Below are 12500 nucleotides of genomic sequence, written 5' to 3'. Positions count from 1 at the left end.
AGGGAAGGTGGGAGTGTGGGAGAGCGAGGGAGGGAAGGTGGGAGTGTGGGGAGGGAGAGCGAGTGAGGGAAGGTGGGAGTGTGGGGAGGGAGAACGAGGGAGGAAGGTGGGTGTGTGGGGGAGGGAGAGCGTGGGAGGGAAGGGGGAGTGTGGGGAGGGAGAGTGTGGGAGGGAAGGGGGAGTGTGGGGAGGGAGAGCGAGAGAGGGAAGGTGGAGTGTGGGGAGGGAAGCGAGTGAGGGAAGGTGGAGTGTGTGGGAGAGCGAGGGAGGGAAGGTGGGAGTGTGGGGAGGGAAAGCGTGGGAGGGAAGGGGGAGTGTGGGGAGGATGAGCGAGGTAGTGAAGGGGGAGTGTGGGGAGGGAGAGCGAGGGAGTGAAGGTGGGAGTGTGGGGAGGGAAAGCGAGTGAGGAAGGTGGGAGTGTGGGGAGGGAGAGCGAGGGAGGGAAGGTGGGTGTGTGGGGGAGGGAGAGCGAGGGAGGGAAGGGGGGAGTGTGGGGAGGGAGAGCGAGGGAGGGAAGGGGGGAGTGTGGGGAGGGAGAGCGAGGGAGGGAAGGGGGGAGTGTGGGGAGGGAGAGCGAGGGAGGGAAGGTGGGAGTGTGGGGAGGGAGAGCGAGGGAGGGAAGGGGGAGTGTGGGGAGGAGAGCGAGGAGGGAAGGGGGTTGTGGGGGAGGGAGAGCATGGGAGGGAAGGGGGAGTGTGGGAGGGAGAGCGAGGAGGGAAGGTGGGAGTGTGGGGAGGGAGAGCGAGGGAGGGAAGGTGGGAGTGTGGGGAGGGAGAGCGAGTGAGGAAGGTGGGAGTGTGGGGAGGGAGAACGAGGGAGGGAAGGTGGGTGTGTGGGGGAGGGAGAGCGAGGGAGGGAAGGGGGAGTGTGGGGAGGGAGAGCGAGAGAGGAAGGTGGGAGTGTGGGAGGGAGAGCGTGGGAGGGAAGGTGGGAGTGTGGGAGAGCGAGGAGGGAAGGTGGGAGTGTGGGGAGGGAGAGCGAGTGAGGGAAGGTGGGAGTGTCGGGAGGGAGAACGAGGGAGGAAGGTGGGTGTGTGGGGGAGGGAGAGCGTGGGAGGGAAGGGGGAGTGTGGGGAGGGAGAGTGTGGGAGGGAAGGGGAGTGTGGGGAGGGAGAGCGAGAGAGGGAAGGTGGGAGTGTGGGGAGGGAAAGCGAGTGAGGGAAGGTGGGAGTGTGGGGAGGGAGAGCGAGAGAGGGAAGGTGGAGTGTGGGGAGGGAGAGCGAGTGAGGGAAGGTGGGAGTGTGTGGGAGAGCGAGGGAGGGAAGGTGGGAGTGTGGGGAGGGAAAGCGTGGGAGGGAAGGGGGAGTGTGGGAGGATGAGCGAGGTAGTGAAGGGGGAGTGTGGGGAGGGAGAGCGAGGGAGTGAAGGTGGGAGTGTGGGGAGGGAAAGCGAGTGAGGGAAGGTGGGAGTGTGGGGAGGGAGAGCGAGAGAGGGAAGGTGGAGTGTGGGGAGGGAGAGCGAGTGAGGGAAGGTGGGAGTGTGTGGAGAGCGAGGGAGGGAAGGTGGGTGTGTGGGGAGGGAGAGCGTGGGAGGGAAGGGGGGAGTGTGGGGGAGGGAGAGCGAAGGAGGGAAGGTGGGAGTGTGTGAGGTAGGGGGAGGGAGTGAAGATGGGAGTGTGTGAGGGAGGGAGAGTGAGGGAGGGCAGGTGGGTTTGAGGGAGGGAGAGCGGAGGAGGGGAGGTGGGAATGTGAGGGAGAGCGAGGGAGGGGTGGGAGTGTGAGGGAGGGAAGGTGAGAGTGTGTGAGTGAGGGGGAGGGAGGGAGAGAAGGTGAGAGATTGAGGGAGAGGGAGGGAGAGAAGATGAGTGTGAGGGAGGGGGAGGGAGGGAGAACGAGGGAGGGAAGGTGAGAGTGTGTGGGGAGGGAGGGAGAGAAGGTGGGAGTGTGAGGGCGGGGGTGCGAGGCAGGGAGGGAGTGTGGGGGAGGGAGAGCGAGGGAGGGAAGGTGGGTGTGTGGGGAGGGAGAGCGTGGGAGGGAAGTGGGGAGTGTGGGGAAGGAGAACGAGGGAGGGAAGGTGAGAATGTGAGGGAGGGGGAGCGAGGGAGGGAGGGAGTGTGGGGGAGGGAGAGCGAGGGAGGGAAGGTGGGAGTGTGGGGAGGGAGAGCGAGTGAGGGAAGGTGGGAGTGAGAGAGGGGTGGATGGAGGGAAGCTGAGAGAGTGAGGGAGGAGAGCGAGAGGGAGGGAGAGCGAGTGAGGGAATGTGGGAGTGAGGGAGCGATGGATGGAGGGAAGCTGAGAGTGAGGGAGGGAGAGTGAAGGAGGGAGAGTGAGTGAGGGAAGGTGGGAGTGAGGGAGGGAGAGCGAGTGAGGGAAGGTGGGAGAGTGAGGGAGGGAGAGCGAGTGAGGGAACGTGGGAGTGAGGGAGGGGTGGATGGAGGGAAGCTGAGAGAGTGAGGGAGGGAGAGTGAGTGAGGGAGGGGAGGATGGAGGGAAGGTGGGTGAGTGAGGGAGGGAGAGCGAGTGAGGGAAGGTGGGAGTGAGGGAGGGGAGGATGGAGGGAAGGTGGGAGTGAGGGAGGGGAGGATGGAGGGAAGGTGGGAGAGTGAGGGAGGGAGAGCGAGTGAGGGAAGGTGGGAGTGAGGGAGGGGAGGATGGAGGGAAGCTGAGAGAGTGAGGGAGGGAGAGCGAGTGAGGGAGGGAGAGCGAGTGAGGGAAGGTGGGAGTGAGGGAGGGGAGGATGGAGGGAAGGTGGGAGTGAGGGAGGGGAGGTTGGAGGGAAGGTGGGAGAGTGAGGAAGGGGGAGCGAGGGAGGGGGGGAGTGTGGGGAGGGAGAGCGAGTGAGGGAAGGTGGGTCTGTGGGGAGGGAGAGCGTGGGAGGGAAGGTGGGAGTGTGGGGAGGGAGAACAAGGGAGGGAAGGTGGGAGTGTGGGGAGGGAGAGCGTGGGAGGGAAGGTGGGAGTGTGGGGAGGGAGAGCGAGGGAGGGAAGGTGGGAGTGTGGGGAGGGAGAGCGTGGGAGGGAAGGTGGGAGTGTGGGGAGGGAGAGCGAGTGAGGGAAGGGGGGAGTGTGGGGAGGGAGAGCGTGGGAGGGAAGGTGGGAGTGTGGGGAGGGAAAGCGAGTGAGGGAAGGTGGGAGTGTGGGGAGGGAGAGCGAGGGAGGGAAGGTGGGAGTGTGGGGAGGGAGAGCGAGTGAGGGAAGGTGGGAGTGTGGGGAGGGAGAGCGAGTGAGGGAAGGTGGGAGTGTGGGGAGGGAGAACGAGGGAGGGAAGGTGGGTGTGTGGGGGAGGGAGAGCGTGGGAGGGAAGGGGGAGTGTGGGGAAGGAGAACGAGGGAGGGAAGGTGAGAATGTGAGGGAGGGGGAGCGAGGGAGGGAGGGAGTGTGGGGGAGGGAGAGCGAGTGAGGGAAGGTGGGAGTGAGGGAGGGGAGGATGGAGGGAAGGTGGGAGTGAGGGAGGGGAGGATGGAGGGAAGGTGGGAGAGTGAGGGAAGGAGAGCGAGTGAGGGAAGGTGGGAGTGAGGGAGGGGAGGATGGAGGGAAGCTGAGAGAGTGAGGGAGGGAGAGCGAGTGAGGGAAGGTGGGAGTGAGGGAGGGGAGGATGGAGGGAAGGTGGGAGAGTGAGGAAGGGGGAGCGAGGGAGGGAGTGTGGGGAGGGAGAGCGAGTGAGGGAAGGTGGGAGTGTGGGGAGGGAGAGCGAGGGAGGGAAGGGGGGAGTGTGGGGAGGGAGAACAAGGGAGGGAAGGTGGATGTGTGGGGGAGGGAGAGCGTGGGAGGGAAGGTGGGAGTGTGGGGAGGGAGAGCGTGGGAGGGAAGGTGGGAGTGTGGGGAGGGAGAGCGAGGGAGGGAAGGAGGGAGTGTGGGGAGGGAGAGCGAGGGAGGGAAGGTGGGAGTGTGGGGAGGGAGAGCGAGTGAGGGAAGGTGGGAGTGTGGGGAGGGAGAGCGAGTGAGGGAAGGTGGGAGTGTGGGGAGGGAGAACGAGGGAGGGAAGGTGGGTGTGTGGGGGAGGGAGAGCGTGGGAGGGAAGGGGGAGTGTGGGGAGGGAGAGCGAGAGAGGGAAGGTGGGAGTGTGGGGAGGGAAAGCGAGTGAGGGAAGGTGGGAGTGTGGGGAGGGAGAGCGAGAGAGGGAAGGTGGGAGTGTGGGGAGGGAGAGCGAGTGAGGGAAGGTGGGAGTGTGTGGGAGAGCGAGGGAGGGAAGGGGGGTGTGTGGGGGAGGGAGAGCGAAGGAGGGAAGGTGGGAGTGTGTGAGGTAGGGGGAGGGAGTGAAGGTGGGAGTGTGTGAGGGAGGGAGAGTGAGGGAGGGCAGGTGGGTTTGAGGGAGGGAGAGCGGAGGAGGGGAGGTGGGAATGTGAGGGAGAGCGTGGGAGGGGTGGGAGTGTGAGGGAGGGAAGGTGAGAGTGTGTGAGTGAGGGGGAGGGAGGGAGAGAAGGTGAGAGATTGAGGGAGGGGGAGGGAGGGAGAGAAGATGAGTGTGAGGGAGGGGGAGCGAGGCAGGGAGGGAGTGGGGGAGGGAGAGCGAGGGAGGGAAGGTGGGTGTGTGGGGGAGGGAGAGCGTGGGAGGGAAGTGGGGAGTGTGGGGAAGGAGAACGAGGGAGGGAAGGTGAGAATGTGAGGGAGGGGGAGCGAGGGAGGGAGGGAGTGTGGGGGAGGGAGAGCGAGGGAGGGAAGGTGGGAGTGTGGGGAGGGAGAGCGAGTGAGGGAAGGTGGGAGTGAGAGAGGGGTGGATGGAGGGAAGCTGAGAGAGTGAGGGAGGAGAGCGAGAGGGAGGGAGAGCGAGTGAGGGAATGTGGGAGTGAGGGAGCGATGGATGGAGGGAAGCTGAGAGTGAGGGAGGGAGAGTGAAGGAGGGAGAGTGAGTGAGGGAGGGGAGGTGGGAGTGAGGGAGGGAGAGTGAGTGAGGGAAGGTGGGAGTGAGGGAGGGAGAGTGAGTGAGGGAAGGTGGGAGTGAGGGAGGGAGAGCGAGTGAGGGAAGGTGGGAGAGTGAGGGAGGGAGAGCGAGTGAGGGAACGTGGGAGTGAGGGAGGGGTGGATGGAGGGAAGCTGAGAGAGTGAGGGAGGGAGAGTGAGTGAGGGAGGGGAGGATGGAGGGAAGGTGGGTGAGTGAGGGAGGGAGAGCGAGTGAGGGAAGGTGGGAGTGAGGGAGGGGAGGATGGAGGGAAGGTGGGAGTGAGGGAGGGGAGGATGGAGGGAAGGTGGGAGAGTGAGGGAGGGAGAGCGAGTGAGGGAAGGTGGGAGTGAGGGAGGGGAGGATGGAGGGAAGCTGAGAGAGTGAGGGAGGGAGAGCGAGTGAGGGAAGGTGGGAGTGAGGGAGGGGAGGATGGAGGGAAGGTGGGAGAGTGAGGAAGGGGTGGTTGGAGACAGACAGGAGAGAAAGTTAACACAATCACTCTCACCTCCAGGCCCGACACATTCTTCAGCTACAGAGACTGACGGAGCAGGATTCACTAACTCTGGGATCACTCCAGGAAAAACAAACAAGGAATCAGGAAAGAGATCCAGATGAGGGAACCGATGATGAACTGTCCACCAGCATTGTAAGATTAATCAATCACATTCCTTCAAAACCAGGTTAGATACACTCCCAGGACAGGTACAGCACGGGGTTTGATACTGAGTAAAGCTCCCTCTACACTGTCCCCATCAAACACTCCCAGGACAGGTACAGCACGGGGTTAGATACAGAGTAAAGCTCCCTCTACACTGTCCCCATCAAACACTCCCAGGACAGGTACAGCACAGGGTTAGATACAGAGTAAAGCTCCCTCTACACTGTCCCCATCAAACACTCCCTGGACAGGTACAGCACAGGGTTAGATACAGAGTAAAGCTCCCTCTACACTGTCCCCATCAAACACTCCCAGGACAGGTACAGCACGGGGTTAGATACAGAGTAAAGCTCCCTCCTCACTGTCCCCATCAAACACTCCCGGGACAGGTACAGCACGGGGTTAGATACAAAGTAAAGCTCCCTCTACACTGTCCCCATCAAACACTCCCAGGACAGGTACAGCACGGGGTTAGATACAGAGTAAAGCTCCCTCTACACTGTCCCCATCAAACACTCCCAGGACAGGTACAGCACGGGGTTAGATACAAAGTAAAGCTCCCTCTACACTGTCCCCATCAAACACTCCCAGGACAGGTACAGCACGGGGTTAGATACAGAGTAAAGCTCCCTCTACACTGTCCCCATCAAACACTCCCAGGACAGGTACAGCACGGGGTTAGATACAGAGTAAAGCTCCCTCTACACTGTCCCCATCAAACACTCCCAGGACAGGTACAGCACGGGGTTAGATACAGAGTAAAGCTCCCTCTACACTGTCCCCATCAAATATTCCCAGGACAGGTACAGCATGGGGTTAGATACAGAGTAAAGCTCCCTCTACACTCTCCCCATCAAACACTCCCAGGACAGGTACAGCACGGGGTTAGATACAGAGTAAAGCTCCCTCTACACTGTCCCCATCAAATACTCCCAGGACAGGTACAGCACGGGGTTAGATACAGAGTAAAGCTTCCTCTGCACTGTCCCCATCAAACACTCCCAGGAAAGGTACAGCACGGGGTTAGATACAGAGTAAAGATCCCTCTACACTGTCCCCATCAAACACTCGCAGGACAGGTACAGCACAGGTTTAGATACAGAGTAAAGATCCCTCTACACTGTCTCCATCAAACACTCGCAGGACAGGTACAGCACAGGTTTAGATACAGAGTAAAGCTCCCTCTACACTGTCCCCATCAAACACTCCCAGGACAGGTACAGCATGGGGTTAGATACAGAGTAAAGCTCCCTCTACACTGTCCCCATCAAACACTCCCAGGACAGGTACAGCACGGGGTTAGATACAGAGTAAAGTTCCCTCTACACTGTCCCCATCAAACACTCCCAGGACAGGTACAGCACGGGGTTAGATACAGAGTAAAGCTTCCTCTGCACTGTCCCCATCAAACACTCCCAGGAAAGGTACAGCACGGGGTTGGATACAGAGTAAAGCTCCCTCTACACTGTCCCCATCAAACACTCCCAGGACAGGTACAGCACAGGTTTAGATACAGAGTAAAGCTCCCTCTACACTGTCCCCATCAAACACTCCCAGGACAGGTACAGCATGGGGTTAGATACAGAGTAAAGCTCCCTCTACACTGTCCCCATCAAACACTCCCAGGACAGGTACAGCACGGGGTTAGATCAGAGTAAAGCTCCCTCTACACTGTCCCCATCAAACACTCCCAGGACAGGTACAGCATGGGGTTAGATACAGAGTAAAGCTCCCTCTACACTGTCCCCATCAAACACTCCCAGGACAGGTACAGCATGGGGTTAGATACAGAGTAAAGCTCCCTCTACACTGTCCCCATCAAACACTCCCAGGACAGGTACAGCACGGGGTTAGATACAGAGTAAAGCTCCCTCTACACTGTCCCCATCAAACACTCGCGGGACAGGTACAGCACGGGGTTAGATACAGAGTAAAGCTCCCTCTACACTGTCTCCATCAAACACTCCCAGGACAGGTACAGCACGGGGTTAGATACAGAGTAAAGCTCCCTCTACACTGTCCCCATCAAACACTCCCAGGACAAGTACAGCACGGGGTTAAATACAGAGTAAAGCTCCCTCTACACTGTCCCCATCAAACACTCGCGGGACAGGTACAGCACGGGGTTAGATACAGAGTAAAGCTCTCTCTACACTGTCTCCATCAAACACTCCCAGGACAGGTACAGCACGGGGTTAGATACAGAGTAAAGCTCCCTCTGCACTGTCCCCATCAAACACTCCCAGCTCAGGTACAGCACGGGGTTAGATACAGAGTAAAGCTCCCTCTACACTGTCCCCATCAAACACTCCCAGGACAGGTACAGCACGGGGTTAGATACAGAGTAAAGCTCCCTCTACACTGTCCCCATCAAACACTCCCAGGGCAGGTACAGCACGGGGTTAGATACAGAGTAAAGCTCCCTCTACACTGTCCCCATCAAACACTCCCAGGACAGGTACAGCACGGGGTTAGATACAGAGTAAAGCTCCCTCTACACTGTCCCCATCAAACACTCCCAGGACAGGTACAGCACGGGGAGAGATACAGAGTAAAGCTCCCTCTACACTGTCCCCATCAAACACTCCCAGGACAGGTACTGCACGGGGTTAGATACAGAGTAAAGCTCCCTCTACACTGTCCCCATCAAACACTCCCAGGACAGGTACAGCACGGGGTTAGATACAGAGTAAAGCTCCCTCTACACTGTCTCCATCAAACACTCCCAGGACAGGTACAGCACTGGGTTAGATACAGAGTAAAGCTCCCTCTACACTCTCCCCATCAAACACTCCCAGGACAGGTACAGCACGGGGTTAGATACAGAGTAAAGCTCCCTCTACACTGTCCCCATCAAATACTCCCAGGACAGGTACAGCACGGGGTTAGATACAGAGTAAAGCTTCCTCTGCACTGTCCCCATCAAACACTCCCAGGAAAGGTACAGCACGGGGTTAGATACAGAGTAAAGATCCCTCTACACTGTCCCCATCAAACACTCGCAGGACAGGTACAGCACAGGTTTAGATACAGAGTAAAGCTCCCTCTACACTGTCCCCATCAAACACTCCCAGGACAGGTACAGCACAGGTTTAGATACAGAGTAAAGCTCCCTCTACACTGTCCCCATCAAACACTCCCAGGACAGGTACAGCATGGGGTTAGATACAGAGTAAAGCTCCCTCTACACTGTCCCCATCAAACACTCCCAGGACAGGTACAGCACGGGGTTAGATCAGAGTAAAGCTCCCTCTACACTGTCCCCATCAAACACTCCCAGGACAGGTACAGCATGGGGTTAGATACAGAGTAAAGCTCCCTCTACACTGTCCCCATCAAACACTCCCAGGACAGGTACAGCATGGGGTTAGATACAGAGTAAAGCTCCCTCTACACTGTCCCCATCAAACACTCCCAGGACAGGTACAGCATGGGGTTAGATACAGAGTAAAGCTCCCTCTACACTGTCCCCATCAAACACTCGCGGGACAGGTACAGCACGGGGTTAGATACAGAGTAAAGCTCCCTCTACACTGTCTCCATCAAACACTCCCAGGACAGGTACAGCACGGGGTTAGATACAGAGTAAAGCTCCCTCTACACTGTCCCCATCAAACACTCCCAGGACAAGTACAGCACGGGGTTAAATACAGAGTAAAGCTCCCTCTACACTGTCCCCATCAAACACTCGCGGGACAGGTACAGCACGGGGTTAGATACAGAGTAAAGCTCCCTCTACACTGTCTCCATCAAACACTCCCAGCTCAGGTACAGCACGGGGTTAGATACAGAGTAAAGCTCCCTCTACACTGTCCCCATCAAACACTCCCAGGACAGGTACAGCACGGGGTTAGATACAGAGTAAAGCTCCCTCTGCACTTTCCCCATCAAACACTAACAGGACAGGTACAGCACGGGGTTAGATACAGAGTAAAGCTCCCTCTACACTGTCCCCATCAAACACTCCCAGCTCAGGTACAGCACGGGGTTAGATACAGAGTAAAGCTCCCTCTACACTGTCCCCATCAAACACTCCCAGCTCAGGTACAGCACGGGGTTAGATACAGAGTAAAGCTCCCTCTGCACTTTCCCCATCAAACACTAACAGGACAGGTACAGCACGGGGTTAGATACAGAGTAAAGCTCCCTCTACACTGTCCCCATCAAACACTCCCAGCTCAGGTACAGCACGGGGTTAGATACAGAGTAAAGCTCCCTCTACACTGTCCCCATCAAGCACTCCCAGGACAGGTACAGCACGGGGTTAGATACAGAGTAAAGCTCCCTCTGCACTTTCCCCATCAAACACTAACAGGACAGGTACAGCACGGGGTTAGATACAGAGTAAAGCTCCCTCTACACTGTCCCCATCAAACACTCCCAGCTCAGGTACAGCACGGGGTTAGGTACAGAGTAAAGCTCCCTCTACACTGTCCCCATCAAACACTCCCAGCTCAGGTACAGCACGGGGTTAGATACAGAGTAAAGCTCCCTCTACACTGTCCCCATCAAACACTCCCAGAACAGGTACAGCACGGGGTTAGATACAGAGTAAAGCTCCCTCTGCACTGTCCCCATCAAACACTCCCAGCTCAGGTACAGCACGGGGTTAGATACAGAGTAAAGCTCCCTCTACACTGTCCCCATCAAACACTCGCGGGACAGGTACAGCACGGGGTTAGATACAGAGTAAAGCTCCCTCTACACTGTCTCCATCAAACACTCCCAGGACAGGTACAGCACGGGGTTAGATACAGAGTAAAGCTCCCTCTACACTGTCCCCATCAAACACTCCCAGCTCAGGTACAGCACGGGGTTAGATACAGAGTAAAGCTCCCTCTACACTGTCCCCATCAAACACTCCCAGGACAGGTACAGCACGGGGTTAGATACAGAGTAAAGCTCCCTCGACACTGCCCCCATCAAACACTCCCAGGACAGGTACAGCACGGGGTTAGATACAGAGTAAAGCTCCCTCTACACTGTCCCCATCAAACACTCCCAGCTCAGGTACAGCACGGGGTTAGATACAGAGTAAAGCTGATGAATCACTTTGTAATTTGTGGGATGAATCAGATTGGAAAATGTATTCTACAGGATGAGTACATCCACTGTTTTCAGGATAATTGTTAGGAATTCCATGTTCTGGGAACAATCAGAGAGCTGGCTATTCATGTCCTGGTATTGTGCAAGACACAGAATGAATACATGACCCCAGAAATGGAGCCCCAAGGTAGCAGTGATCATAACCTGATTGAATTTGACATCCAGTTTGAGGGTGAGAAGAGTGGCTCTGGGACTGTTGTGTGAAACTGACGTCGAGGCGGTCGTTACCGGGAGTTGAAGGTCGAACTGGTGAAAGTGAGCTGGGAGATTGGAGGAGACAGTCGATAAGGGGCGATGCGGTGGGGGACATTGAAGGGGATGATTCAAAACACTCAGCACATATGCCTTCCCGTGACGAAGAACGATTTTTCACCCACGGCTAACTGAGGAAGTTACAGACAGTAACAGATTGAAAGAAAATGGTGCGGAAATCTGCAATGAGATTTGTGGGTGGGTCAGAGTATTGTGCATAAATTAAAAACCAGCAAAAAGCAGCTAGCAAAAATAACGAGATGAGAATTAGAGTATGAGGGAAAGATAGCTAGGAAAAATAATGAGGGCGAAATTAGAGTATGAGGGGAAGATAGCTAGGAAAAATAATATAGGAGAAATTAGAGTATGAGTGAAAGATAGCTGGGAAAAATAATATGGGAGAATTAGAGTATGAGGGAAAGATAGCTGGAAAATAAGAGGGAGAAATTAGAGTATGAGGGAAAGATAGCTGGAGAAAAATAATGCAGGAGAAATTAGAGTATGAGGGAAAGATAGAGAGAGACAGGTAATGTGGGAGTAATTAGAGTATGAGGGAAAGCTAACTAGAGAAAATTAATGTTGGAGAAATTAGATATGAGGGAAAGATAGATAGAGAAAAATAATGTGGGAGAAATTAGACTATGAGTGAGAGCTAGCTGGAGAAAAATAATATGGGAGAATTAGAGTATGAGGGAAAGATAGCTGGAAAATAAGAGGGAGAAATTAGAGTATGAGGGAAAGATAGCTGGAGAAAAATAATGCAGGAGAAATTAGAGTATGAGGGAAAGATAGAGAGACAGGTAATGTGGGAGTAATTAGAGTATGAGGGAAAGCTAACTAGAGAAAATTAATGTGGGAGAAATTAGATATGAGGGAAAGATAGATAGAGAAAAATAATGTGGGAGAAATTAGACTATGAGTGAGAGCTAGCTGGAGAAAAATAATATGGGAGAATTAGAGTATGAGGGAAAGATAGCTGGAAAATAAGAGGGAGAAATTAGAGTATGAGGGAAAGATAGCTGGAGAAAAATAATGCAGGAGAAATTAGAGTATGAGGGAAAGATAGAGAGAGACAGGTAATGTGGGAGTAATTAGAGTATGAGGGAAAGCTAACGAGAGAAAATTAATGTGGGAGAAATTAGATATGAGGGAAATATAGCGAGAGAAAAATGATGTGAAAGAAATTAGAGTATGAGTGAAAGATAGCTGGAGAAAAATAATGTGGGAGCAATTAGATTATGAGTGAAAGATAGCTGGGAATAATAATAAGGCAGAAATTAGAGCATGAGGAAAAGATAGCTAGGAAAAACAATGTGGGTGAAATTAGAGTATGAGGGAAAGATAGCTGGAGAAAAATAAAGAGGGAGAAATTAGAGTATGAGAGAGATTGCTAGAAACCTAATGATGTGGAGATGCCGGCGTTGGACTGGGGTGAGCACAGTACGAAGTCTTACGACACCAGGTTAAAGTCCAACAGGTTTGTTTCGATGTCACTAGCTTTCGGAGCGCTGCTCCTTCCTCAGGTGAATCTCGTGAGTGAATTCACCTGAGGAAGGAGCAGCGCTCCGAAAGCTAGTGACATCGAAACAAACCTGTCGGACTTTAACCTGGTGTCGTAAGACTTCGTACTGTAGAAACCTAATGTGGGAGAACTTAGAATAAGAG

General features: G+C 55.4%; 1 protein-coding gene across 1 annotated transcript in view; it reads left to right on the top strand.

Moving 5' to 3' along the window:
- The window catches only part of LOC140406268 (uncharacterized), a gene marked incomplete at its 3' end in the record, with an annotated part of 71698 nt that overhangs the window by 15502 nt on the left and 43696 nt on the right, over positions 1-12500 (top strand). The window contains exon 4 of the mRNA XM_072494379.1: positions 5331-5465. Coding sequence (XP_072350480.1) covers positions 5331-5465 — 135 coding nt within the window. The remainder of the gene's footprint in view (positions 1-5330; positions 5466-12500) is intronic.

Source organism: Scyliorhinus torazame, unplaced genomic scaffold, assembly GCF_047496885.1.
Source record: "Scyliorhinus torazame isolate Kashiwa2021f unplaced genomic scaffold, sScyTor2.1 scaffold_391, whole genome shotgun sequence".
In the NCBI taxonomy this organism is placed as follows: domain Eukaryota; kingdom Metazoa; phylum Chordata; class Chondrichthyes; order Carcharhiniformes; family Scyliorhinidae; genus Scyliorhinus; species Scyliorhinus torazame.
The sequence above is the reverse complement of the archived record's forward strand: the minus strand, read 5'-3'. Positions and strand labels throughout refer to the sequence as shown.